Genomic DNA, 25,982 nt, shown 5'->3' on the forward strand with positions numbered 1-25,982 from the left:
ACCTAAATTAACAGAGAGGGACTTTGCGGACAACTGCGGCGGGGTTGATACGATCGTTCGCAGTGATGAGTTATAAGATACGTGTAATTGGTCGACTCCAGCACAGCGCTCTCACCAGTAAGTCGCCACGAGGCAATGCGCTGCTGTCTCAGAAGAGTGAGATGTAAAGTAAGGCCGCTAGTAGGTAGAAAATGCCCGAGGTCTAAGAATTAGGATAGGTAAAGTTTATGACAGAGTGGTAGGACTTTCGGAAAGCAGTGATTGACCTTGTATAAGAGGGATGTCATTGACTCAGATTATTTCAGAGTGACATATAAGATGCGCAGGAAGAAATCAGTAAGACGTATTCGCGGCTCGAAGGACTTGATGATAGAGAATAGAGGATGCAAATGCATGGAACACGGGATCAGCCTCTGGAGACACAGCAACAAAGCTTGATGCCTTGCTGCCTGGTGCGTAGGCTTGCCTCTACCCCGGTCTGCTGATGGAGCTCTCTCTCACCTCACTTCCAGCTCGACTGAATAAATCATCTCTGACCGTCCTGTATCTCTTATAATGCTTTACTGTCTCAGCTTACGACTTATGCTCGAGTTTTAAACGGTCTCGTAACTCGCCCAAGTTTATACGCCGTACAATTGCATCATCGGGGTCTAAACCCACCCCAGAACTGCCAACATACTCTTTTGCTTGAACATATGTTCTGAGGCTGGGTACTTCTCCTCTCCACAATCCATACCTAAATCTAAGCCCACACTTTTGCTTTCTTCAGTTGTTGCATCAAAAATTCTCCAAGGTCATACGGAATACACTGACCGATATGCAGCGAATATGCGTCAAGAATAAACTACCACAAGAAATACGGGCTTGCAGATGTTGAACCTCGAGCGTTAGTCATCAGACATTACCTCTATTCGTGTCAACATGGAGCAAGATGAAGTCACTGAGCCTGGGCTTCTTCGCCCGCAATACCCCGGCGATGACACCCGACCAACAAGTAAGAAAGAGCTTATCGGGTGGTATAGTTATGGCTGGGCTGCAGAGGTCTTTACAGTGTGTGCAATGGGTAAGAGATGTTGCTCTGTTGCTGTAGGAGTCTCTCTGATGCTTGATAGGGTCATTTTTACCTATCACATTAGAGCAGATGGCTCGAGAACGCGGCGTCCTGTTCTCAGACAAAACAACACCATGCACTGCAACCTGGAAGACTCCGGAGAATCTCCATGCTAATTGGCAGAACACTAAAGCCGCTGTTTCGGGGCAGTGTATTGTTTACATTCTTGGAGCCGAAGTCAACACCGCCAGCTTCGCGATGTACACTTTCTCCGTGAGTGTTTTCATTCAAGCCATTCTGATTATCTCAATGTCAGGTGCTGCAGACCACGGAAGCTATCGCAAGACACTTTTGGTGACATTTGCGGCCATCGGTTCAATTTCTACAATGTTCTTCCTCTCTGTTGCCTCGAAACTATACTTACTCGGTGGGCTATTTGCGATTGTGGCTAATACCTGTCTCGGGGCATCATTTGTACTGTTGAACTCTTTTCTACCCCTATTGGTCCGATATCATCCTTCGTTACTCAAGCATGCCAATCCGACGGAAAGCGACGTTCAAGCAACTGCCATGGATGGGTCGCGAACGCCGCTTCTACAGGCCGACGGTGTGTCTCCAGACGAAGCGCCTTTGTCAGACGCATCAAAGGAGTTGATACTGTCCACGCAGATATCGTCGTATGGGATTGGCATCGGCTATATCAGCGCTGTCTTGCTACAAGGATTATGTATACTTGTTATTGTCCGGACCCACCAGACTACGTTTTCGCTGCGCGTCGTTCTCTTCTTGATTGGTCTTTGGTGGTTAGTGTTTACTATACCTGCGGCTTTCTGGCTTAGGCCGCGTCCTGGTCCTCCATTGCTGCGTATGCAGGACGGCAAGGCCCAGCAGTCATGGCTTGGTTACATGGCGTTCGCTTGGAAGTCGCTTGGTCGAACAGCAATGCGGACGCGACATCTGAAGGATCTTCTACTATTTCTTGCATCGTGGTTCCTCCTGAGCGATGGAATCGCCACTGTTAGCGGGACCGCTGTTCTTTTCGCCAAAACCCAGCTGAACATGGAACCAGCAGCGCTAGGGATGATTAACGTGATAACAATGATTTCAGGAGTTCTAGGGGCCTTTTCTTGGAGCTACGTTTCACGAGCATTGGACCTCCGCGCCTCCCAGACTATCATCGCTTGTATCCTCTTATTTGAGCTTGTACCCCTCTATGGTCTATTGGGATTCATTCCGGCCGTCAAGAATCTCGGCTATTTGGGGCTCCAAAGACCGTGGGAAATGTTCCCATTGGGAGTCGTATATGGAATCGTTATGGGAGGGCTCTCATCGTATTGCCGAAGTTTCTTTGGGCAGCTGATTCCTCCCGGTTACGAAGCATCTTTCTATTCGCTTTACGCTATCACTGATAAAGGATCCAGTATATTTGGACCGGCGATTGTTGGGTTCATCACGGATCGTTATGGGGAGATTCGTCCTGCATTCTTTTTTCTCGCGGTGCTTATCCTTCTCCCTCTGCCGCTAATGCTTCTTGTGGATGCAGATAGAGGAAAGCGGGACGCACTTGCCTTGTCGGATGTGCTGGAAGAGCATTCAAGCCCCGAAGAGCATAACTATGGAACATTCCCGCAGCAGCAGGCTCCACAAGGCTCTTGATATTCTGCAGCTCGAAGTAAACGGTTAACGCGTGGCTTTATTTGGATTGTTTCTGGACTCCTAGTGGTTCGACCCGGAAACCAAATCATTTATACCAGTCTATTCTTAATTCAAATATATCCATATGCACTATCAGTTCTGGTTTCCAGGGGTGCTCATATGACAGGGATAGTTCGACTCACTTAATGTTACAGGTACTCCCTACTCCATACTCTGAAGATAATATGCTGGAGGGCTCATCCCAGTAACGGTACTTTGTGATATTACGATTATTGCCCTGGCAAATATTCTAGGAGGCGCGTATCGCTCCCCCGGTCCCCCGGTGGTTCCAAATCGGGTGGCCCCTTGCAAGGCGGGACGCCAATAAGAAGCTGTGCCACGGAAAGAACAGACTGGCCTCAACTCCACTCCATACATTCACCTGTTCATTCACTGGCCCCTACATAGGGTCCCAGGGTTACTTTATTTAACAGGCCACCTAAGCAGGTTAACTGCTCTTATATCTCTGTCCCAAATTCTTCCTTCTTTCCACTCTCCAACCTCACTCTCACCTTTCTTTGCTTGGTAGGATCTGTGCAGCCGGCTGCATTCTCAAACTTGTTCAATACCCTCTTCATAACACTCGGGCAGAATGCGCTCTTTCGGACCCTGGGCGCTGAGCCTACTAGGCGCCACGGCCGCTGTTTCTGCTGCAGATACCCAGTCCGAAACACCATCCGACGTCATTTCGTTGACCAAGGAGACTTTCAATGATTTCCTGGCGGAGAATGAACTGGTTCTCGCAGAGTTCTTCGCGCCCTGGTGCGGCCACTGCAAGGCGTTGGCACCCCAGTACGAAGAAGCCGCCACCGAGTTGAAGGCCAAAAACATTGCTTTGGTCAAAGTTGACTGCACTGCGGAGGAGGACGTCTGTAAGGAGCAGGAAGTGACGGGCTACCCAACCCTCAAGGTCTTCCGCGGCCCCAATGTTGTAAAGCCTTATGCAGGAGCTCGAAAGACAAAAGAGTATGTCGTCCATCAAGGTCTGCCGATCCTTTACTAAAAGCTAGTCTCGTCTTTAGTATTGTCTCGTATATGGTGAAGCAATCGCTCCCTGCGGTCTCCGCTGTCACCGAAGAATCTCTCGAAGAGTTCAAGACCCTGGACAAGATCGCCGTCATCGGGTACTTTGCTGAAGATGACAAGGAGTCCACTGAAGCTTACACAGCCTTCGCTGAGAGCCAGCGTGATAACTACTTATTTGGTTCTACCAACGACGCTGCGGTTGCTAGTGCCGAAGGAGTGAAGCAGCCGTCGGTTGTGCTGTACAAGGACTTTGACGAGAAAAAGGCGATTTACGACGGATCCCTTGACTCTGAAACCCTCCTCAGCTGGGTGAAGACCGCTAGCACGCCCCTCGTGGGTGAGGTTGGTCCCGAGACTTACTCTGCGTACATCGCGGTATGACACCTGAAAAAAAAAAAAAAAAAAATTAAATTCCTGATTTTAACGGTTTGTTGTCTAGGCCGGCATTCCTCTGGCTTACATCTTTGCTGAGACCACTGAAGAGCGCACTAAGTTCGCCGAAGAATTCAAACCCATCGCCGAGAAGCACAAGGGTGAGATCAACATCGCCACCATTGATGCCAAAGCCTTTGGTGCTCACGCTGGAAACCTCAACCTCGACCCCAAGACGTTCCCCGCCTTTGCTATCCAGGATCCTGCAAAGAACGCGAAATACCCCTATGACCAAGCTAAGGAAATCTCGGCCAAGGAAGTCGGCAAGTTCATTCAGGATGTCCTGAATGGCAAGGTCGAGCCCAGCATCAAATCTGAACCGATTCCTGAAACTCAAGAAGGCCCTGTTACCGTCGTCGTGGCCCACTCGTACAAGGACGTCGTGATTGAGAACGACAAGGATGTTCTTCTGGAGTTCTACGCGCCTTGGTGCGGACATTGCAAGGCGTAAGTTGTGTTATCTTTACTTCAAACGCCCCGCTGACAATATTCTGTACAGTCTTGCCCCTAAATACGATGAATTAGCCGAGTTGTATGCCAAGAGCAAAGATGCTGCGTCAAAGGTTACTATTGCGAAGATTGATGCGACAGCCAACGACGTTCCCGATTCCATCACAGGTTTCCCGACCATCAAGCTGTTCCCTGCCGGCTCCAAGGATGCTCCTATTGAGTATTCTGGTTCCCGTACCGTGGAGGACCTCGCAAACTTCATCAAGGAGAACGGCAAGTACGGGGTTGATGCGTTCGCCGCCCAGGCCGATGATGTCGAGAAGGCCCAGGAGATTACTGCCGAGACTGAGGCTGAGCCTTCTGCTGAAAAACCTGAACATGATGAGCTTTGAGTTTCTTCTCTTGGTTAGTGCGATTCATTTAAGTATTATGAGCTGTATCCTACCGTCTTTAACGAATGTTTTCGTTTTGTTTTGCGCAACTTCCATAACGGTACAACGTTACCATCTCCTATAACGGATTATAAACCAAGTAAACCATGGTCGTTGGCATTTACCTGTTACTTCCTGGAGGCTAGTACCACTACCTTGGAACTTGGCTGCATCGAATATACATAGTAGCATTGGCCTTGGAGACTTTCTTTGCCTTGAAAAGTAGCAAAAGATTAAGGCTAGAAGTTTATCATTTTCTCAATAGAAAATAGGATTTTATGAACGCCGAGTTGAATCCAAGGCTACCGTGCGAGTCTCCAAGTAACTGAAACCCTCAGATTAGAAACCCAGACTTACGGAAAAGAAGGCAACCTTCGATAACAAGTTATACCACCGAAGCCCGACAAACATAAAATATATGCTTCCAGTGTTGCCTATCACCGTTGCGACTTATTACCAACAAAGTCTTATGTTCGACGCGTAGTTCTTAGGGTTTGATAGATGCTTCGGAAGCTGCGAGGGCTTCGAGGGCATCTAGATCTTCTTCAAACTCGCCTTCTTCTGACACAGGCTTGCTCAACTTAGCTGCAACGATTCGTTGATTTGTCGCTTTGGTTAATACTTGCTGCTGCGTTGGCTGATCATTGGGAACAGGGGATTTGTGAACCACTGCGAGAGGGGTCGTTGAGGTTTCTCTTTGCGGTACCAGACTCCAATCAATGATCTCATCAGGACCGTATCGCACAGCAAGCCATTCGTTGCATTTTTTAAAATGCTGATTATGCAACTACATATAGGCATTAATATGCGGTGGGGTTTCAGTCTAAGTATTGTGGAAAGAGAACTCACAAATCCACCTCTATGAGCACTCAATGGGCTCGGATGACAAGACTGCAAGATGTAGTGCCTATCGTGGTTGACGCCAGTGATACGCTTTCCCGCAGGATTTCCCCATGCAAGAAAGACTACCCCCCGAGTTCGAACACGGTTGACAACGTCGATAGCTTTCTGCGTCAACCGCTCCCAGCCCTTATTCGAGTGGCTCGCAGCCTGGTGCGCCCGAACAGTTAAGCAGGTGTTCAGAAGCAAGACACCACGCTCTGCCCACGGTATAAGCAGGCCCCCTTTATTCGGAGGCGACAGGAATGACGGATAATCGTTCTTGATCGCATTGTAGATATTGACGAGGGACGGCGGCGCCGGGGTTGGAGGACGGACTGAAAATGCAAGGCCATGTGCTTGGTTGTGGTTATGATATGGGTCCTGTTCTCGATTAGTAATTGAGCAGATTCCTTCATTCATGCACATACCTGGCCCACGATGACCACCTTAACTTTGTGAAGGGGCGTATGGCGAGACCTAAGCACTTCAAGTTAGCCCATGTAGCTGTTGTAGCAGGAATCCCTCTCAGACCATGAATAGACATCTTCCTCAGGTGGGAAGATTTTTGCCCCCGACTGCTTTTCTTTCTGGAGGAAGCGTTTAAGCGCCAGAAATTCAGGCCTGACAATCTCTTCTTTCAAATGAGCCAGCCAACTCTCGTCCATTGTGTCAATCTCTAGCTGTAGAAGCTCTTTCTGCTCCGGTGTCAATGTAGCCACCCATTTCGGTTTATTGAACTTTGGGGAGACCTGCGCAGGAGGCACTTGGTTGGCTGTCGCTGCCCTTGTCGATTTTGGCCTGGGGGCTCCAAAAAATGATGTGATATCTCCATCGGCCTTTGGCTTCTTTGGTTCAACTGTCGGGACTGTCAGATGGCCGGCACCTCGCTTGAGACTGGGCCTCGCCATGGTATTTCTGATGCGGCAAGTGCGGTGATCTGGAACTAAGAGCCTGGTTGGTCACCGCGTGGATAATAGGGGGTTGAAAGGGATATCGACATAATGTGATACTAAACTGTCTCTTTGAGATAGGCTCATGAAGCCTCAGAGGTCCGTGCGTGCAGAGAACGCGTCGTGACGCGCCTCCTATGGCGCGTCTCCTGGCTCGGCTTCTCCAACGTACTCCGTAGGTACTCGGGCTGTACAACATCATGGGCTTCAATTTCACGAATCGCTACGGCTACGGCGATTGCCGCCACTCTTTTTCGGATTATAGAATACCACAAAAATCAATCAATTGGCACCAATGAGACTTGATGTCTGAAATCTTGTGGGCGCATGATCTTCGTAAAACTCCAGATGGAATTTACATGGTTGGCCGACACCCCGCAGTCGCGGCGTCGAACACGAGCATTGCACGCATGTCCCACTTGCAGAAGGAAAAAGGTACCTATACATGCATATGTTCACTGGCCGAGCTAAGTTAAAACAGAAACGCTGCCGTCATCTTGGGCATGACAATTTACAGACGATTATGTCTGAAAGTTCGAGAACAAACTCGTTGAGCCGGAGCCGCCGCCCCGTAAGAGAATCGCCAACGTCTGTGGGTTATACCGAATCGAACGGCGGTACCTCACCGATAGAGATATTTGTGGGAGACCTTAATCCTGAAGCTGCCATTCGAGAAGATGTAGAAGCACCAGCCGGAGCCCATCATCGGGACCGAGTCGGTCTCTGGATCAGCAACTATGGTTTTAATCCATCCAATGTCGCGGCAGACCCTCAATCCCAACCAGTGGCCTCCCTTTTGCGGGGGCGGTATTCATCTGCAATGAGGGCCTGTGACCGTCTCCCTCGATCGACTTCTGACCACCTCACAGCCATCTATTTCTCCAGGGTCAATCACATCTTGCCCCTTGTTGACCGTGCATTGTTCATCACTGAGTATGCAAAAGGGTCAGCATCTGTTCTTCTCGAGAGGGCGATATGTCTAGTAGCCGCGAAAGATGAAGCGGCTGCCCCCCACCTGCGTTTGGCTAATGATAGGACTTACAGTGCAAGGGAATTCTGCATTGAGTTATATGCTGGCCTTGTTTGCGCCATGGAATCCGGGCTTGAACAGGATAGAATTACCAGAATCCGTATCTTTGCCTTAATGTCCTTGCACTCTGAAGGATATGAAGGTGCCGAAGTAGCATCGATGCATCTCTGTCAGGCTATCCACCAAGCCCAGACGGCAGGGCTACACCTTGAAAGACCTGGCAGGCACGAGTCCTTGACAGCCCTTTTTTGGTGCTTGTGGTCGCTGGACAAGATGCATGCCTCTATAGGCGGTCGGCCTGTCATTTTGGCCGACAGGGATATTGGCATCAGAAGAAATAACCGACGGAGATCCGCTTTTGACGCTTGGTTCGCGCTGTCTGAGCTGTTGTCGATGGTGATATCACTTTATAGACCCTCCGCTGTTGATGCTGCTGAGTTGGAATCGGAGTACCCAACCTTTGAGGAGATAATTGGTGATCCCATCCGAGAGGAAATAGATTTTACGACACTTGGTGCGGCCCCTACCGAGCTGTCTTGCAGTTTAACTTACTCCAAAGCAGGTGTACTGGAACTTTACTATCATGCCATCAGTATCTTGTCATGCAGGCATAAACACTCGCCAGGGTCATTTACTCGCCAGGGTCTAGCTGCTGTGAGGATAAACTCCTTGGTGGCCTCTGAATGTGCCCAATGCCTACCTCCTCTCCCAGTCGTTCCATATGCTATATCCCTATCAATGGGTGTTTCATATCAAGAACTCCGCTTCAGCAAGCTTACCACTCATCTCAGACGTGCCCGGGCCAGCCTTGAAATCTGCTGCGGACTACTCGAAGAACTATCTAGTTGGTGCTCAGCGCAAGCCATGGCTCGCCTAGGAAGAAAAGCATTACATCAAATCGACGGAACAACCTTTTGTGGCGAAAAACAAGGCCTTAATCAGAATGGTTCGCGCACAGCGACCAGTGTGCTACCGTCATCATCCTGCTCCCCCCAAGTCCATCCTCTCTCAAGCCAAAATTTGCCCGCTGTGGTGGGCCCGAAACAGGATTCAACTCCATTGGTTGACGAGCAACAGGATTATATACAGGAGCCGGTTTGCAAGGACGGGCTTGCGGATATTGATATGCTGTTTGACGAATTCCTAGATCTGTCATTGCCAACAAACTTTTGGGATCCTGTTTTCTTGCCACCGGCATCACAATAGTGATTTTAGTCAAGCAAGTCATTTGGAAGAACCATTGAGAAACAATGACAGCATCTCACAATGTTACTCACTCCAAAATACCAATACCGCGACAAGGACCGACTTTGCCCAGCCATCCAAGGTCTGGACAGGTTTACATACACTGCTGAGGTCTAAGCAAAGTTATGAGTATCACCGGTACTTGCGCGCAGATTTGCCTGAGTTATGGTGCTGATTGTTATCCTGGACTTTTTTCACGGTCACTCTTGGGAGGCATCTAGCCTTTGCTCCCGCAAGTCACCTGTCACCGTCATGATCAATTCTTGAAGGGTTGAATATTCAGTCCACTTTTGAGCGTCGGCGAGGAAATTGGTGCCATTCGACAGTCGACCACAAACCCATATTATTACCAATTACCAGGACACTTGTAGCGCCGGGGTGATCTAGGGCGCGGAACCATACTACGGGGCATTGCCCTATCCTGACGGCGTGGAGCAGCTGAAGAACACACAGTCTCAGTGCAGATGTTGTGGCTAGTTGGGGAGTAGATTTTTTTTTCACCGAATGTTGTGGCTGCCAGACAAACCGTGTGTAGAAGTGTGTACAGTACATATCGATTTCCGGAATATATGCTCCGTCCCAACCTACTCCACGTTCTATATTGGCTTTTCTGCATGCCGTTTTGGCTAGCTAGCCGGAGACTCGGGCGACCGTACTTCTACGGAGTAAAGGACATGGCCATAGTGGTCTAGAGTTAGACCTTACCTGGTGTCAATGCCGATTGGTTAGTCTTATAAAATAATGACTGCACATGGCTTCTTTATTTAGTTATTTATTTCCCCACTCATGGCTTCCTACTCCGTACTACTAGGTTTAATTTTATTTCTCAACCACCATTGGTATTTTTACCCCCTTAAATGGTCTTTGCTACTAATGTTGTGACAGTTTCATTCATTCAGCTTCTTATATATTCTCCAACTTTCTTTTCCTTAAACTAACCTTCCTCATTTTGTGTTTCCTTGAAATCTGCAAGCAACAAGGCATCTCACCCAGCCATATATATTTTGTCTCTTCATACTCCGTGTCAAAAAGGAACCCGGGTACTCCGTTCAAATCCTCCTGGTTTGCTACTTACTTGAGTGTTTTACAGGCTCAACGCATCGCCACATTGATACTTCCGATGATAAAGTCGCTTTCGCGGACCATGTCCATCTAAGCCATTAAGCCTGATGGAGTTTGAAACCACACAATTTCATTGGCACTCCGCCTACTCAATAGTAGCCAGTTGAGCTGCCCGCTGGTCATCGGTAGCTCACCCTTTGTCACACACAATATACGCAGCCTGATTTACAACTCGATCCAAGTTGCAGAGTACCCCCTGCTGCCTTTATATCCTCATCTTAATGGAGAATTCATGCGGCAGTTCATGCCAATCCTTCATTTCCGCCATCACAGAGGTAGAGCTACGGTCCGAGTCTGTCAGGCCGTCACCAAAACACCCAATCCCACAACTTCAAGGTGCTTTTGAAGAATCGATCTACGAGGCTCTCCAAAGAGAGACAAGGGACTGGGTTGTTGATCTTGACGCACAGTCACGGCGAAGAGAACTTCTCGAAGGTACTAAATATGAGCGCCTCTGTGGGCGGAAATGGCGGCAAAGGACTGGTGAACGGTAATTACTCTTGGGTTCATACAATGCCTATCTAACCGATAGCAGATATCATCCGTTCTGGAAGCTCACTGCGCAAATGTCATTCGGTCTTCATCTATTAGCGCAAGGGACAGCCAAATCAAACGCGACCGTCCTAAACATCCTTCAACTCCATGTAGATGAGATGGATGGATTTGTGTCAAGAACTACGGAGGATTTTCTCATTATACAGCTTGACCTACGCACTCGTATTCAGTACCTGAGCTTACCGCTCGAAAACCTGGATGATTTCGACGAGATGTTAGCAGATCGTGGGTTCCGCTTTGCAATGATCGACTATAATGGAAAGATTGAGCTTGCAGTTGAACGTTTTACATTGGCGATTAGTGATGCTCTCCGAGACTTACATAAGGGCAGAGAAGCAGTAGGTGCACTGTGGCAGTATCTAGGACAATCGACACAGGAAAGTGCCTCGTTATCGAGCAGTTTGACTGCTATATATAATTCAATGTTTGCGAACACTGAAGGCTGGAATTCGGCTCTTTCGAAGCTTCGGAGAACAGGCCTTGCTCTCCAGTATGCTATGACTCAACTCAGCCGCGCCGTGACCGAAATCCAGCGACGTGTGGGAATCGCAAGCAGAAAGGAAGTCAGTAAATTTCTTTATATATCCGTCTTGAATTCTGACCCCAGTACAGGTGTCCTTCGGACTAAAGTCATTTTCGCGCACCGGCTCCTTCAGGAGATTATTTGACCTAAGGCCGTCGGTCTCCATGACAAACATGGGAAAACAGTTGCCCTGCGATCCTACCTCTGCTAAGTCATCTTCATGCCCTAGGACCAGTGCCGGCAGTGCCGGCAGGCTTGCCCATCAGAAGAGCGTTCCAAACCTAAGAGCCGCAACGGCTATTGCCCAGAATGGTAAAGTACCTGACAGGGCGAAATCACTGAACGGTGCCTCGTCGGGAGGCTCTGACTCGGGCTCAATACTGCCTAAGTTCTCAAAATCCATTAGCAGGAGACTTTCAAAAGCCAAGCCAACGATGAATCCAACTGCCTACGGGGAAATGCCAATCCGCCCCTCCACATCTGCTTCAAGGACACTAAAGTCCTTTAGGCAAAACAGGTATCATCATCAGCCACACCAAAAACAGCAAGACCCGGTCCCGGAAGCGCTACCTCCTGGCAGAGTCAATAGACCAAGCACATCTAATGCGTTGATGAAACGGGAAACTATGAGAGATCAACTGTTGCAATACTTCAAATCCGATCGTGTTCTCGATGACTGGGAAAGCATTAAGGGGGGAGGAAAGAAAGTTGTTCAGCCTAAAACCAAGAAGGTTGGACTGTGGAGTATGTTCCAGGCGAGGCCGCTTGATATGCGTTCGGGCGATCTTGCTACAGGTTCGTTCGACGTCCAGAGACAGCTGGCATGGTTGGACGAAGAGACTAAGAACCTCAACACTTATTCTTTGAAGCACCGGCCGGGGACTGCCCCTAGGTTCCACACTATTTCGGAATACTTGAGCTTCTACCAACAAGGATTGGACCACCAGGAACATCAACACGAGGGCGGCGATTATCCCGTCGTCTTGGAGGATGACGAATCAATCATAACGGCTCTTCCAGCATTCCCGCTCCCCCCTGTGAGCAGCTCGCCTTGTAGTCTCTGTATAGATCTTCGCTAACTTTGCTGCGACAGATCGGTCACCGTATTCCAGAACCCTCAGCTGAAGCACATGCATGTTAGTATACGTGCTTTCTTTTTTATTCAACGCATAAATACGAGCCTTGGTTCGAGCTCTGCTGCTGCTGTGGTTTTTTAATATCCCATAGTTTCGCAAAATATATACGCCCCATTAGAGAGTGGTAACCTCCCACGCGGGCTGCATCTATAATTGAAATCTATTACTCGAATGAATATACATGGGTCATCCTGCTGCAGGCCTGCTTATATCGGTGCTATCGTACTGTGATAGATCATACTGAGAGGCAGGTATTATATTATTATATTTTATTACCTAAGGACGTAAAGTACGGAAAGTCAATAAGGACTGTATATACTGCGAGGGTGTCAGTTGTCAGGTATCAGGTAGCATTGCCCAAAAAAAAGCACGAATGAGAATCGAAGGGGCTGATATACCAGCGTAATGGGGAGTTCGAGTTCAAGTCCTAGAGCCCAACCCCCAACGCGGAACCATGTCGTGCGGCTCTGTTTCTGCGGCGAACCGCTAGCTGGGGGCTCCAGACCCCGCTAAACAGATCTTCGCACTCGTCCTCGTTCTGGCTGTCAAACTCAATGCCTTCAAAACCAGGACTCGAGGCCGCTTCTGTGGGTTTCACGGAGTGACGGCTAGTGGATTCCGCCCATCTTGCACCGAAGGCCGTGTCACAAGCGGGTGTCTTTATGATTTTGCTCGTCTCCAGTATGAATTTTCCGACCTTATATTTTTGCGATTGCTCCTCCGCGCTGATATATTTCCACCCAAGTACGCTTCCACAGAAAACGCAGTCAATGTCGCTCACTGTATGAGCGCCCGTAACTAAGTGCCTGGATACGGGACTTTGAAGTAATGTATTTGGCAGGGTTTCTCCAGGATTGGACGGTGCATTGACAGTAGGTTGCGCAGACACCAGATAAGCGCGACCATGACGTCCAGTGAACCCTTTGCTGATGATCTGGGTAGTTAAACAAAGTTCAGCAGCGCAGTTCGAGCATCGAATACACGATATATGGCCCTGAACATATTTCTCCCTTGAATTCTCATCGACTGGTAGCTCGGATGCAGAATCTGGCCCCTGGGCATTCGCTTTCTTGGTCCGGAAGATTGACGGTGGTAGTAAAAACTTCGGAAACATGGGGAATCGCTGTCGCGGCCGGCCCTGATCCCAAAGTTTTATGTTTATATAAATTTGTACTTATGAGTTTTCAAGTAAATTAGAAAGTGACAAAGGATCAGTGTTGGTCACAAAGTTGAGTTGGCCAATCCCCAAGGTCGAGAAGTTGTGAGAAGTTGTGAGGAGTGAGGAGGAAGCTTGATGGTGGGGCCCATAATATAAGACTGCATTGTATTCTGAACCCATATCATGGAAACCAGCCACAGATCGAGTTCACCGATCTTGCAGCATCAGGGTATTGAATTAACCTTTCATTAAGCCATGCAACCATCCTACGACTGTCGCTCTCAACGATTACAGAAGTAATAGGTACTGTTGACGTCATGGCAGGATAAGATAGAGAGATAAGATACAGGGTGGATCAGATCAATATTGATTAGTAGACTGACAGGTTTGGACTATGAAAGCAAGAAAGCACGAATCCAGTATCAACTGAGCGAGTTCAAGCCTCAGCGCATAAGAATAGCCATCTGCTGCTGATACTGTTTGAGTGTGCGGCTCCGAATCGTTCTAAAGTGGTCAAGGCAAAACCACACCATCCGAGATTCCTCATAGATTCTAATTCGCTACCATCTGTTGAACGCGGCACGCACGCCACTATCTGCGAGCAACCAAAAGCAGGAACGTTGGCTAGTTCAAATAGGGCGACCAAGCTATAGGTGAATGGAGTTAGTACTAGTCTTCCAGATGACTGCACGTCCAAACATGCGCGCGTGCGCATTTACGGGTTGGATAGGGAGAGAACCGTGTTATTGACATACCCCGATTTTAAGCCATGACCAACGGCTGTTCCTGCTAGAAACACAAACATTGTTCGCTCGCCGGTCGTGCCAGTTACGAATCCTCGGTACATTGCGTCACTCGTATAATCTAGTACTTCAAACCACTTTTGAATCCGCGCATGTTCGCCGCGGGTATCAATAGCTTGAATTTGGGACGCATCTATCCCAAGCGACTCCTGTCTAGGCAACCTCTCACCAAGGAATATCACAGACAGAACGTCGCAAAAGAGCCTCTCACACTCTCCCGGAATAGTATGCGCTGCCTCCCCTTTTTGCCCCAGCGAATTGTTCATTGAATGACTGCTTCCGTTCATGGGAGCATGTGAATTATCGAGGGGAGGTCTTGCGTGGGCGTTCTTCAACCCTGAGGGGACCTCAGGGATACCACTGTACTCCTAGAATATGAAGTGCAACTGTCAGTAAATGACAGTATGGTGGACATTGAGAGTAAATCATACCGGCCCCAATCGTAGTACAATAGTGGAGGCCATGAACGGCCGCGGAACCCATGTTGACGCTATAGCAACTAGCCAATACAGTGGTTTGGGATGGTTTGTCGACAAATCGTTGCGCGAGATTTGAGGTACTACTGTGACTATTTATAAACCTAGCCATGGTGTCGCTTCCAAAAGTGTCCAAAGTGATTCTGGTAGATAGCAGGTAGTTCTGACAGAATGAAAGGACTTGTACAAGATTGATGGAATGAAAATGCTCAAACTGTTGGTGGATAGGACTATTGTTGAAGTTGGTTTAGAGTTCGAGGTTTGGGCCTCCGCTTTTCGCTGTCATCTGACCGCGTTATCGCCCGAGGCAACAAGGCATCTAGGCCAATTAAGCCCCATGGAGTATATGCGGACCAGTCTCCAAATTTGGGACATCTTGAAATTGTAATGATATATGTTATTTACAGTGCTAATATTACATAGTTAATATACAAACAGCGGCACGTAACCTTGTAAAGTTGCCACAAGTCGAGCTCTGGTTCGAGAAAACCAGTCTGCCGAGTCATTGCTAACTCAGAGTTCTCGATAATCGCTTGGCCTTATTCTTCGGTGTCTGGCTTGATGTCGCTGGGGGTTCACCGGCTGGCGGAAGTAAGGGGAGTCCTCCTCCCTAGTAAATGGTGTGCTGAACGCAGTCCGCTGCTGGTTGGAAAAATTGCCTGCCCCCATCCCTTGCCCGAATCCAGGATTCTGCGCCATGGACCCCTGGATCTGAGGCATGGCAAACATGTTCGATGGTTGCTCACCTGTGCCATTGTAGGCGCTAGACGCACCAAACCCATTGGGAACAGGTCCATTTGCACGGTTGTTGTACATGCCGGTCGACAGTGGATTGAAGCCCATCATATTCAGGGGGTTCCAGGTAGGGTCCATGTTGGGCTGAAAGCCATTTCCTGTAGACAGTCCCATGGGATTCATGAGCCCCATCCCATCAGCACCAAATGCGGTGTCGGGAAAGGGCATCCCAGGTATTCCTGGACCTGGAAGAAATCCAGGCATTCCAAAAGGCATCTGCTGGTTGAAAGGAAACGACGACAAGGCGTTAGTTGAGTTCTCTGATTGTTGCTGAGAGGTCTCGGTAGACGATTGGCCATCATCAGGTTTTTGTTTCTTTTGAGACGCACCCGAACCTTGGTCTTGATTAGCCGCGATAATAGGTTCATCCTCAGCGGGCCTTTTCTTGGGCAAGACAGGCGTTGACTGTGAACCGTCTTGTCTTTCAATAGAGTCAGCATTAGGCGCCTGCGTGTTGTTGTCGGATTGGTATTTGACTGGCGTTGGCTGCTTGTCCTTTTCTTTCTTCGAATCTGCTTTCTCAGCCTCATAGGCTTTAATTTCCAGGACGATCTCATCATTGGCAGAGAGGTTATCAAGTAAAACACCCTCGGTACCGCAGCCAGGACATACAAAATCACTTTCAATCAATGCATTTGTGATACAGTCATTGCAGTAAGTCTTCTGACAGCAGGGCGTCTTCGCGGGCTCTAAGAACATCCGCTTGTCAATCGGGCACTCTAACCCGCGAGCTTGTAGCTCCCTGCTGTGTTCTGCAGCGGCCGCTTCAGCTGCGGCCGCTGCTGTCGCCTTAACCTTTTCTTGATATAACTCCCAGGACGCTTGGTCAGGTTTAGTAATGATAAAGTCACCATCTGCATTGACCATAACGCCCGTGTTCCGTAGGTCCTCATTAGATCCATCGAGCATCAAAGACTCCGGCTTCTCGACTTTAGTTTGCAGAGACCGCGGTATTCCTGTTGACCGCTTCACTCTGTATTTGCCGTCAAATTTTGGGTCGTTATTCGTGGGGCATGCTTGGATCCAGTGACCTAGGATGAAGTGTTAGTATCCTACTAGGTCGGACGGACTGTATAGAGACTTGCCTTTTTCACGGCAACGATAGCATAGATACCCAGGCGGCGGTGGGTGATCTGGAACGTTGACCGGTTTACCTCTACCACGACCAAACAGAACAGGAGTTGCGCTGCAACAGCCAATCAGTAAAAAGTTTCTATCTGTCACCAGGAAATACTCACTTGGCCATCTCTTGCTGCTGCTCTCGCCATTGATTCGCTTGAAGGTTAAAGAGAGCATTGATTTTCTCCTCTTCTGTCTGAGCATTATTCAATTCTTGTACACCATTGCTGACCGGTTGTAAAGGATTCGAAACTGTTCGGCCTAAGGCAGACTGGTCGCTACGGGGCGCACTGCGGGCGTTCACTGGCATCTTCCCGGACACATATCGAGCAGCGCCGCCCTTACCAGGTCGGGAAGCTGGAAGCCTTCGTGCAATAACAGAGGTAGAGCGTGGTATGACACTGGTATCATCATCGTATTCTGAGAAGGCGCCGTTAGCTTTTTATACAATGTGAAACGTGATCGAGATGATAGCACTGTAATAGGATTTTCCTTACCTTCCCCGGTGTTTTCGTTATAGATAGATAGTTCAAAATCAGTACCGTCACCCAATCTACTTTGATTGATGATTTCTCGCTTCAACTCGAAGACAGAGATACCGGTGCCATCGAAAGTGACCCGCGAGGGTTCTTTTTGAGACTTGAACTTGAAGTGAACAGAGGATGACATTGTATTGAATTGATGTCGAACGAATGTGTTTGTGAATGTTTAATAGATCAAGTCTTGGTGGTTAGACCACCTTCACAAATGAGGGATACAGGTAAGTGTAGGTCGAAAGAGCAGACAATATAGCAAATGCAAAAATGATAGACAGCAAGCAAGCGACGACTCGACAAGCGAAGAAAGAATTCTCTCTCTCACGCAAAAAAAAAAGTAGCAGAAAAAACCTCTGAAATCAAAGTCTCAAATAATATCGACGATATTGCTTGAACTTATGAACTCAGAAACTTTGTTTCAGCTGGGGGAGGCGAAAGGGGCGTTGATTCGGACACCGTCAAGTCTTGAATATTCAAATCAAACACTGAGCTGTAACATGGAGAGAGAAGAATAAACAGATGCGAGATTTTTGATCCAGTCGAACCAAGCACCGTCACAGTCCTCTGTAATTATAACCTAGCCAAGATAGTGCACTCGCGATCAAGGGACAGCTTGCGACGCAGAAGAAGTCGAGCACTGACCGTTAAATAATACCGGAGAGCCACAAAGAAGGGGATACCGAAGCCTGGTGAAACGGATCTCAAAGATCACACAAGGAAGCGGTTCGAAGAAATAGTCCTCCCACTAAGAGGATATGACAAGGGTAAAAAGCACCGGCGTTCCCAATTGAGCCTCCTATGTCAAAGACCGAAACTGTTCGAGTGTGAAGCAGATGAAGTTAGTTTGATGAGGACAGTAGCCACCTGGTGCCAGTCACGTGGCGTCCACTAAGCCTGATTAGAACGGTCCAGGGCTCCACCTGCACTCAAGCCAATGCATTAAATAATTACGGAGTCCATACACCCTGTGGCCTGCATCAATTGATACCCACAGGCTGCCGCCCCACAGCGCTAACAGCCACTAGATATTATAACCATATGATTACATAGAGATTTTGAATAATAAGCCATAGGTTATGTAAATTATAAGCAATGGGTAGTATTATAAGAAAGGGAGGTATAATTAAAACTCTTTGTTCCTAAAAAAGTTAATATAAGTGTTAGAAATAAGCAGAGAGGCTTAAACAACAAACTTACTGTTTAGGTATTACATGGCGCTAGCAGCTTACTAAGTGGACCTCACTGTGTGGGTATCGATCGATGCAGGCCAGAGGGTGTATGTACGGAGTATGGAGTAGTATGAAGAGTTTTGTGTGTAAATAATAAGTTAAATACGCTTAGAGGTCAATTCTAAAAGTCTGTATAATTTGATTGAAGCCGTCTAGACTACTACAGCGGCAAGGGAAATTATGATCGTTTCTCAGAAACCGGCAAACTATTTTTGGGCCACTATGAAGTGCTCCGTCGAGTTTTCCGCCTTCGAAAATTCTAGGTATGAGTCAGCCCCTCCTTTACTCTAGTGGGGTTGAAGGAAAGGATATGATGGGTATCGACTCTCGAGTCAGCAAATTCTTGGGAAGCCCATTCATTGGGGTTTTTCGCGAGACCTAATCCAATCCACTGAACTCTTGAAAAGGGCTGGCAGTCAGCACCTACAGCAATGCCTACCGTCCATCTACTCGATTATGTCGCTGGCAATGTGCGTTCTCTAGTGAATGCCATCAACAAGGTTGGCTACGAAGTTAAATGGGTGAGGTCGCCCGAGGACTTGAAGAATGTCGAGGTAAGGAAAATCGGGACCGTTGTGGTCAGCGTATCCCTTGTGTTAGGGCATACTCGGCTAAGGAAGACTATAGAAGCTCATTCTTCCAGGAGTCGGCCACTTTGGCCACTGCCTTTCCCAGCTTTCGAGTGGCGGTTATTTGCAGCCGATAAGAGAGCATATAGCTTCCGGGAAACCGTTCATGGGAATTTGCGTTGGATTGCAAGCCCTCTTTGAAGGCTCCGAGGAAAACCCCAACGTGCCCGGTCTCGGTGTAGTCCCAGCGCGGATGCACAAGTTCGACGCCAAAACAAAGAGCGTACCTCACATCGGCTGGAATTCGGCAACAGATACTCGCGTCGCTTTATCCGGCGGCCAGAGCTTCTATGGGTTGAACCCGAGCAGCAAGTACTACTATGTCCACTCATATGCCGCTCTCTACGAGCCAGATGTTCTCGAGCAGGATGGTTGGTTTGTTGCCACGGCTGTCTACGGGAAGGAGAAATTCATTGGCGCCATAGCACGGGATAATATCTTTGCCACACAGTTTCACCCTGAGAAGAGTGGACAAGCAGGCCTGCGCACTCTTCGTGCATTTTTGAATGGAGACAAGTTCCATTCACTTACGCCGAAAGATTCATCGCGGACTGAAGAAAAAAATGGCCTAACTCGCAGAATTATAGCCTGCCTTGACGTTCGCACGAATGATGCCGGCGATCTCGTTGTGACCAAGGGCGATCAATATGACGTTAGGGAGAAGGAAGGTGCGGCTGCTGGAGGCCAAGTGAGAAATCTGGGAAAGCCTGTTGATATGGCCAAGAAATACTACGAACAAGGGGCAGATGAAGTGACATTTCTGAACATTACCTCATTCAGAAACTGTCCGGTAGCTGATCTTCCAATGCTCGAAATTCTCAGAAGAACCTCCGAGACCGTTTTCGTACCTTTGACCATTGGCGGCGGCATCAGAGATACCGTTGATACAGACGGAACTCACATACCGGCTCTCGATGTGGCAACGATGTACTTCAAATCTGGAGCTGATAAAGTCAGCATCGGCTCTGATGCTGTTACAGCCGCGGAAGAGTTCTACGAATCTGGCAAAGTCCTTTCAGGCAAGACCGCCATAGAAACTATTTCGAAGGCGTACGGAAATCAGGCCGTCGTTGTAAGCGTCGATCCGAAACGTGTATATGTGAAGAGGCCAGAAGATACGAAGCACCACACAATAGAAACGAAGTATCCCAACGCCGCCGGGCAACACTTCTGCTGGTACCAGTGTACTATCAAGGGTGGCAGAGAGACCCGGGATCTGGACGTCTGCCAGCTAGTGCAAGCGGTTGAAGCGATGGGTGCTGGGGAGATCTTGCTCAACTGCATCGACAAAGATGGGAGCAATAGTGGTTTCGATCTCGAACTGATCAATCACGTCAAGGCTGCGATAACAATACCTGTAGTTGCTTCGAGCGGAGCTGGTGTGCCCAAGCATTTTGAGGAAGTTTTTGACCAAACGACCACCGATGCCGCTCTAGGTGCTGGAATGGTATGTACACCTGGCACGTTCCCCTGTTTATTACAGCACTAAATGTGGTATAGTTCCATCGTGGTGAATATAGCGTCGGTGAAGTCAAGGATTACCTTGATGGCAAGGGCTTCCTTGTACGACGATCCGAGTCAGACATCTGAGCAACCGTGAGCGGGCTGTTTTAGAACCGTTGTTCATATGCTTGCAGGGTCATATGCTTGCAGGGTCACATCGTGTCAAAGGTGGATGTGAATATGATGGTAGTACCTGGTGGAGCTTGGACACAAGCAACATCACTCTGTTAATATAATCGTCGTATCGATCGAAACCTTCCATGACATCTGAGATAACAAGATACCAGTCACCTAGTCTTGGATGAAAGCCGTATATTCTAAGGACATAAAACCTGATGCACGCCTTAGCTACCTACTCTATGGGGCGCTTCATAGTGTGCTTAGTTACAGGCCTGCTCAAAATCTAAGAATGTTCCTGGTATCTACAATGGCCTCGTTGCATCCACGATATGCAGCGAATGCAAGTCTTGCTATGGATCCCTTGTGTCAGTCCCTTCAAGGTAAATTAAACCATTTCGAGGCTGCGGAATGTTAGTTTCTCCAGGTGCCAGAGGTTGAGCCGAGATCTTACCGGAGAAAATTGGCGAAGGCGTATTCCAGCTGCTCTAAGGATTGCTGCGCTCTGGTTATAGTCAGCAGGGCCTCGCCTGAAAGAGCTATATAAGTGAGCATACATCGCTGTCCATATTGTAACCCTGTGAGTATACCACTTCTGAAATCCCGACCTGTGCAATTTTCACAGTACAGGTCAAGCAGGGACACCTTTGGGAAGCAGACATCAGTTTATAGAAAATTGATAAGGCGCGGAGAGGTATTGACTTACGTGTCGCAATATAATATTGCGTTCTCTCTTATGCGTTCTCTTCCAGCCTCTAATAAAGCATTTTCTTCAGCGTGGAGACAGAGGCATGTGGACAAGCCAACCCCTCCGCCTTCGCCACGATTACACCTTGGGCCTAAGAAAAGCGTAAGCATATCAATTTTGTCACTGCATCAAGGTGCCATACATCCGCCTTCGTTGCAATTTGTGAGGTGCCTTGGAGTTCCGTTGTAGCCGGTACTAATTACGCGGCGTTCTCGAACAAGGACACAGCCTACTCGTCTCTTCATGCAGTTGCTTCTCTGTGCGGCGAGAGATGCTAGTTCCATGAAATACTGGTCCCAATTGGGTCGCAGACGTTGTTCGTCAGCCAAGTTTAGCGTCTTAAGAGCGGCATACAGTTCTTCCAAAGAGGAAGATGAATTAAAGAGGCGGACTTGTGCTCGGTCAGTTATAAAAGCACGGCCAACATCCTTCTCATAGAGCTGCTTATCATTCCAAAGAACGAACTCTTCAAGATTAGGAGGGTCAAGCCGTCTACTCCGACACCTAAAGAGAATTAGCGACATTCTTGGGAACTGAAAAGCTGGGACTTACCTGTTCGCGAAGCGCTTCCACCGCAGACTGATCGGAGCATCAACACTGACAAGAAGAAAGAACGGGCGTTGCAGGAAACGATCTATCGTTGAGGCGTTCCCAATATGTGTGGTAACCCAGGGTTCTTGCCATCTCTTGGTTGCGAAATCGAGCAACGAACCAAAGGTCTCAAATTCTATAGATGAGGCCTCGCCGTTTGCATTGTTACTTGAGTCGGGGGCTTGCAGCCTAGGGTCGTCAATAGCCTCAGGGAGGGCGCTGTTCTTCACTTCAAGGCGCCGGAAATTTTGGTGTTGAATTAAATAATCTGCCACAGCATGCTTCCCCGAACAGATCCCTTGAAGAATTTGATATCGATTAGCCTCCACTGTCGGCCAGGACACCGGAGCCGACTAACCTCCACATAAACCAATTAGCATTGTCCTTGCGTCTGCGCAAGAGCACAGGGCTGCGACACAGAAATGATTCTTGTTGGTAGGAGAAGTTCGTTCAGTCTGCGGAGTCGATTTGCGAGCATGTGGTAATGCAAAATGCCCGAAAATAAATCTCCAGACTCTGCCAAGGTTACATACCTAGAAAGAAATGAGAAGGCACATTCCCGTTGTGCCAAGTTTTCCTAACCATGCAAATGTAAATACCTCACAGGTCTTAATTCAACCATAGACTATAGCACAGAAGCAAGAGTAGGTCATGTTGCAGCTGTTCACAATTCCAGTATAACCTACTGTACGTATGTAGCATACAGGTGCCGTACAGCACTACCTAGTGCGGAACGTTCCCGCCCTTTGAAGACACTTTGAAGATACGGAGTACAGGCACCTGTGAGCTACCTGATGTGGTATTCTCTGCTCCAGCCTCGTTGGGTTGTATATAGTCAAGGTTATTCATTTGACGTTTCTTTTCTTGTAAAGATGAAATATGACTTACGTATAGCGGCAGCAAGTCCAGCGTGCCGGTGGTTCCTAGACTTCGCTTTGGTTACGGTATTATTTCCGCTTCCACGGCCTGTGACGTACCTAGGTATACCTATCAGAGATAAGATAACAAACTTGCAGACATAGTCACCTGCGCCTTCAACTGTTGTAGGATGGCTGACCAGCTTGCCCAGATGGTCCCTCATTACATATACTTGAAAAGGCTCCAGCATCCATGGATGTCTATTGACTTTAGATCATATACTCCGCATCGGCACGTCCAACTTACCAAATACAAACTCGCATCAATTCGATCATCCGCGCGGAGTACCGTCCATGCCGGCCCGGCTACCCCGCCAATACACTAGGTACATGATCTACAACTTACTACTAGGTAGTACGGAGTAGTAGTATTACTACCCCACTATAACTACAACCAGGATCAACCCCTCGGCTCTACATCAACCGTCACCATGCAGTACGCTCCCTTTGCTTCAGATATAGAGCTTCCGTTCTATACAGCGCTAGCGTCCCGCAAGATCAATCATGATAAGCTTGATGACTCCGCCCACAAGATTCTAGGACTCTACGAGATACGCCCCGCAGACCCCCCCAATGCGTCCTGCAGGATCCAAGTACATGGGAATGCCCTCGCTAGCAATGAGTGAGCCCCAAGGATCTCGTGTGGCATATAAATCAGACGCATCGCTGACTGTTTACCATGCAGTGCGCCAGCTAGCTACTACCGAGCGGAGGGCATCATAAGGAATGTGAACACTATTGAAGAGTACACAAACGCTGACAAGATGGCTATGCTTCAACAGTCCGGGAAAGTGGTCAGTTCAACCATGTTTTCTGTCTTAACAAAGCAGTAATAATATTGTATCTCCAGATATGGGATGCTATTAACGACGGCACTGTCTACTCATGTCCATCTTTGCTGTCTTCCTTCATTATCCTCTCTTACGCCGATCTCAAGAAGTACAAGTTCCATTACTGGTTCGCGTTTCCTGCGCTTCATTCAGAGCCCTCTTGGATACCACTAGAGGAAGGGAGCGAGCGGCCACAGCGTGCGCAATCAAAGAGACTGTCCATTGCGGAAAGTTCTGCGCTCAACGAATCTGTGCAGGAGTGGGCTCGTGGCGTAAATGCCCAGCAACGAGGATTCTTCCTAGCGCGGAGAGTGAAAGCACAGGACGGCCATGCTGTTATCTGGAAGATTGCACCCCTCTCAAGCTATGAGGATGGATTCTTTAACAACACGGAATTTGCGGACCGCTTTATCAGCTTCGTCGATCCTTCAAACTTTGACGAGGCCCCTGGCTGGATGCTGCGAAACCTGCTCATCCTTGTGAAACGACGGTGGGGACTTACAGAGACCCAAGTATTGCGCTACCGTGATGGACAATCGCTACGTGGCAGCAGTCGTAGCATTGTGCTATCAATACGGCTAAAGGCGTCACAGCTTCTCGAGCTTCCGGCCAAGTGCAATGGAATGCCTAAGGTGACCGGGTGGGAGCGTAATCCAGCTGGAAAACTGGTCGGAAGATTCGTCGACCTCACGGAACATCTGGACCCCAAGAGGTACAGTCTCACTGAATCAATTAAATTAACCCAGGCGCTGACTCTGCTCTCGGTTGACAAGACTTGCCGATCAGTCCGTTGACCTCAACCTCAAGCTTATGAAGTGGCGGATCAGCCCGAACCTCGATCTCGAGAAAATCAAAGGAACAAGGTGTCTTTTACTTGGAGCTGGAACCCTGGGAAGCTATGTCGCTCGAAACTTGATGGTACCACTTTTACCAAGCTCGCATCTGCGTGGATTGCTAACATGATTAGGCCTGGGGAGTAAGAAAGATAACATTTGTAGATAACGGTTCCGTGTCATTCTCAAACCCCGTGAGACAGCCACTCTTTAATTTTGCCGACTGTTTGGATGGCGGCGCGAAAAAGGCGTACCGGGCGTCTCAGGCTCTATCAGAGATTTATCCCGGCGTTGAATCCATTGGCCATGTACTGGCTGTTCCTATGGCGGGTCACCCTATAATGGACGTTGAAAAGACAAAGGCAGAATTTGAGCTCCTCAAAAAGCTCATAGACGATCATGACGCTATTATACTTCTAATGGACACTCGAGAATCACGTTGGCTACCAACCGTGATGGGGAAAGCGGCGGGTAAAATTGTTATGAATGCAGCATTGGGTTTCGACACCTTTGTCGTAATGCGCCATGGCGTTGTAAACAACGAACACCCAGAGGAAGAGCTGGGTTGCTATTTCTGCAATGACGTTGTTGCACCTATGGATGTGAGTCTATAGAACGAAGCCTCGTGGCACTCTTGCTAAAAACATCGCATAGTCCCAGAAAGACCAGACGCTCGACCAGCAGTGCACCGTCACTCGACCTGGAGTAGCCACCATGGCATCGGCTCTGTTGGTTGAGTTACTGGTGTCAGTTCTCCAGCATCCGCTAGGAGCTGCTGCAGGTGCTCCCCAGACGCAGGGTGACGATGATCACCCTCTCGGGGTTGTTCCGCATCAGATCAGAGGGTTCTTGTCGACTTTTGAGAATGTCTCTGTCGTAGGTCGAAGCTATAGATGTTGCAGCGCATGTTCCAAAAATATCACAAACGAATACAAAAAGGAGGGCTGGAACTTCGTGCAAAGAGCACTGAACGAAGTAGGTTATGTTGAAGAGCTGAGTGGTCTCAAAGAGGTTTGGCATCCCACCATTTCGCAAAGCACAAGTCGCTGACTTTTTGCTTGCTTCAAGGTTCAAGACACAGCGGAAGCAAACTTAGCCGATATTGAATGGGACGAAGATTCGGAACTCGACGAGATATCGATAGGTGAGACCTGACCATATCCGGGTCT

At 48.4% G+C, this 25,982-nt stretch overlaps 9 protein-coding genes across 9 annotated transcripts; 5 read left to right on the forward strand and 4 right to left on the reverse strand.

The window, feature by feature from the left end:
• Nucleotides 1-921: 921 nt before the first annotated feature.
• Nucleotides 922-2,707, forward strand: DSM5745_07399 (MFS transporter; the record flags this gene model as incomplete). The annotated part of the gene is made up of 2 exons (XM_026749415.1): nucleotides 922-1,063; nucleotides 1,113-2,707. The coding sequence occupies 2 exons, from the start codon at nucleotides 922-924 to the stop codon at nucleotides 2,705-2,707; spliced, it is 1,737 nt and encodes a 578-aa protein (XP_026602505.1).
• A 631-nt stretch (nucleotides 2,708-3,338) lies between these two features.
• pdiA (protein disulfide isomerase PDI1) lies at nucleotides 3,339-5,046 on the forward strand (the record flags this gene model as incomplete). The annotated part of the gene is made up of 4 exons (XM_026749416.1): nucleotides 3,339-3,712; nucleotides 3,769-4,147; nucleotides 4,212-4,651; nucleotides 4,704-5,046. The coding sequence occupies 4 exons, from the start codon at nucleotides 3,339-3,341 to the stop codon at nucleotides 5,044-5,046; spliced, it is 1,536 nt and encodes a 511-aa protein (XP_026602506.1).
• A 526-nt stretch (nucleotides 5,047-5,572) lies between these two features.
• DSM5745_07401 (uracil-DNA glycosylase) lies at nucleotides 5,573-6,875 on the reverse strand (the record flags this gene model as incomplete). The annotated part of the gene is made up of 4 exons (XM_026749417.1): nucleotides 5,573-5,872; nucleotides 5,935-6,348; nucleotides 6,396-6,444; nucleotides 6,499-6,875. 4 exons carry the CDS (start codon nucleotides 6,873-6,875, stop codon nucleotides 5,573-5,575), a joined length of 1,140 nt encoding a protein of 379 aa, XP_026602507.1.
• Nucleotides 6,876-10,880: 4,005 nt separating this feature from the next.
• On the forward strand, nucleotides 10,881-12,533 carry DSM5745_07402 (uncharacterized protein; the record flags this gene model as incomplete). Its single annotated transcript, XM_026749418.1, has 3 exons — nucleotides 10,881-11,432; nucleotides 11,482-12,429; nucleotides 12,486-12,533. 3 exons carry the CDS (start codon nucleotides 10,881-10,883, stop codon nucleotides 12,531-12,533), a joined length of 1,548 nt encoding a protein of 515 aa, XP_026602508.1.
• A 1,869-nt stretch (nucleotides 12,534-14,402) lies between these two features.
• DSM5745_07403 (uncharacterized protein) lies at nucleotides 14,403-14,954 on the reverse strand (the record flags this gene model as incomplete). Its single annotated transcript, XM_026749419.1, has 2 exons — nucleotides 14,403-14,858; nucleotides 14,922-14,954. 2 exons carry the CDS (start codon nucleotides 14,952-14,954, stop codon nucleotides 14,403-14,405), a joined length of 489 nt encoding a protein of 162 aa, XP_026602509.1.
• A 525-nt stretch (nucleotides 14,955-15,479) lies between these two features.
• On the reverse strand, nucleotides 15,480-17,549 carry DSM5745_07404 (cleavage polyadenylation factor subunit MPE1; the record flags this gene model as incomplete). The annotated part of the gene is made up of 4 exons (XM_026749420.1): nucleotides 15,480-16,792; nucleotides 16,832-16,947; nucleotides 17,000-17,300; nucleotides 17,378-17,549. The coding sequence occupies 4 exons, from the start codon at nucleotides 17,547-17,549 to the stop codon at nucleotides 15,480-15,482; spliced, it is 1,902 nt and encodes a 633-aa protein (XP_026602510.1).
• A 1,527-nt stretch (nucleotides 17,550-19,076) lies between these two features.
• On the forward strand, nucleotides 19,077-20,864 carry DSM5745_07405 (imidazoleglycerol-phosphate synthase; the record flags this gene model as incomplete). Its single annotated transcript, XM_026749421.1, has 3 exons — nucleotides 19,077-19,199; nucleotides 19,273-20,721; nucleotides 20,775-20,864. 3 exons carry the CDS (start codon nucleotides 19,077-19,079, stop codon nucleotides 20,862-20,864), a joined length of 1,662 nt encoding a protein of 553 aa, XP_026602511.1.
• A 418-nt stretch (nucleotides 20,865-21,282) lies between these two features.
• On the reverse strand, nucleotides 21,283-22,613 carry DSM5745_07406 (deoxycytidine monophosphate deaminase; the record flags this gene model as incomplete). Its single annotated transcript, XM_026749422.1, has 7 exons — nucleotides 21,283-21,298; nucleotides 21,349-21,392; nucleotides 21,452-21,539; nucleotides 21,601-21,733; nucleotides 21,785-22,146; nucleotides 22,195-22,531; nucleotides 22,592-22,613. 7 exons carry the CDS (start codon nucleotides 22,611-22,613, stop codon nucleotides 21,283-21,285), a joined length of 1,002 nt encoding a protein of 333 aa, XP_026602512.1.
• A 968-nt stretch (nucleotides 22,614-23,581) lies between these two features.
• Nucleotides 23,582-25,968, forward strand: DSM5745_07407 (putative autophagy ubiquitin-activating enzyme ApgG; the record flags this gene model as incomplete). The annotated part of the gene is made up of 7 exons (XM_026749423.1): nucleotides 23,582-23,772; nucleotides 23,836-23,944; nucleotides 24,001-24,692; nucleotides 24,754-24,898; nucleotides 24,948-25,415; nucleotides 25,468-25,824; nucleotides 25,882-25,968. The coding sequence occupies 7 exons, from the start codon at nucleotides 23,582-23,584 to the stop codon at nucleotides 25,966-25,968; spliced, it is 2,049 nt and encodes a 682-aa protein (XP_026602513.1).
• Nucleotides 25,969-25,982: the final 14 nt, after the last annotated feature.

The sequence above is a fragment of the Aspergillus mulundensis genome, assembly GCF_003369625.1.
Source record: "Aspergillus mulundensis strain DSM 5745 chromosome Unknown scaffold_7, whole genome shotgun sequence".
Lineage (NCBI taxonomy): Eukaryota > Fungi > Ascomycota > Eurotiomycetes > Eurotiales > Aspergillaceae > Aspergillus > Aspergillus mulundensis.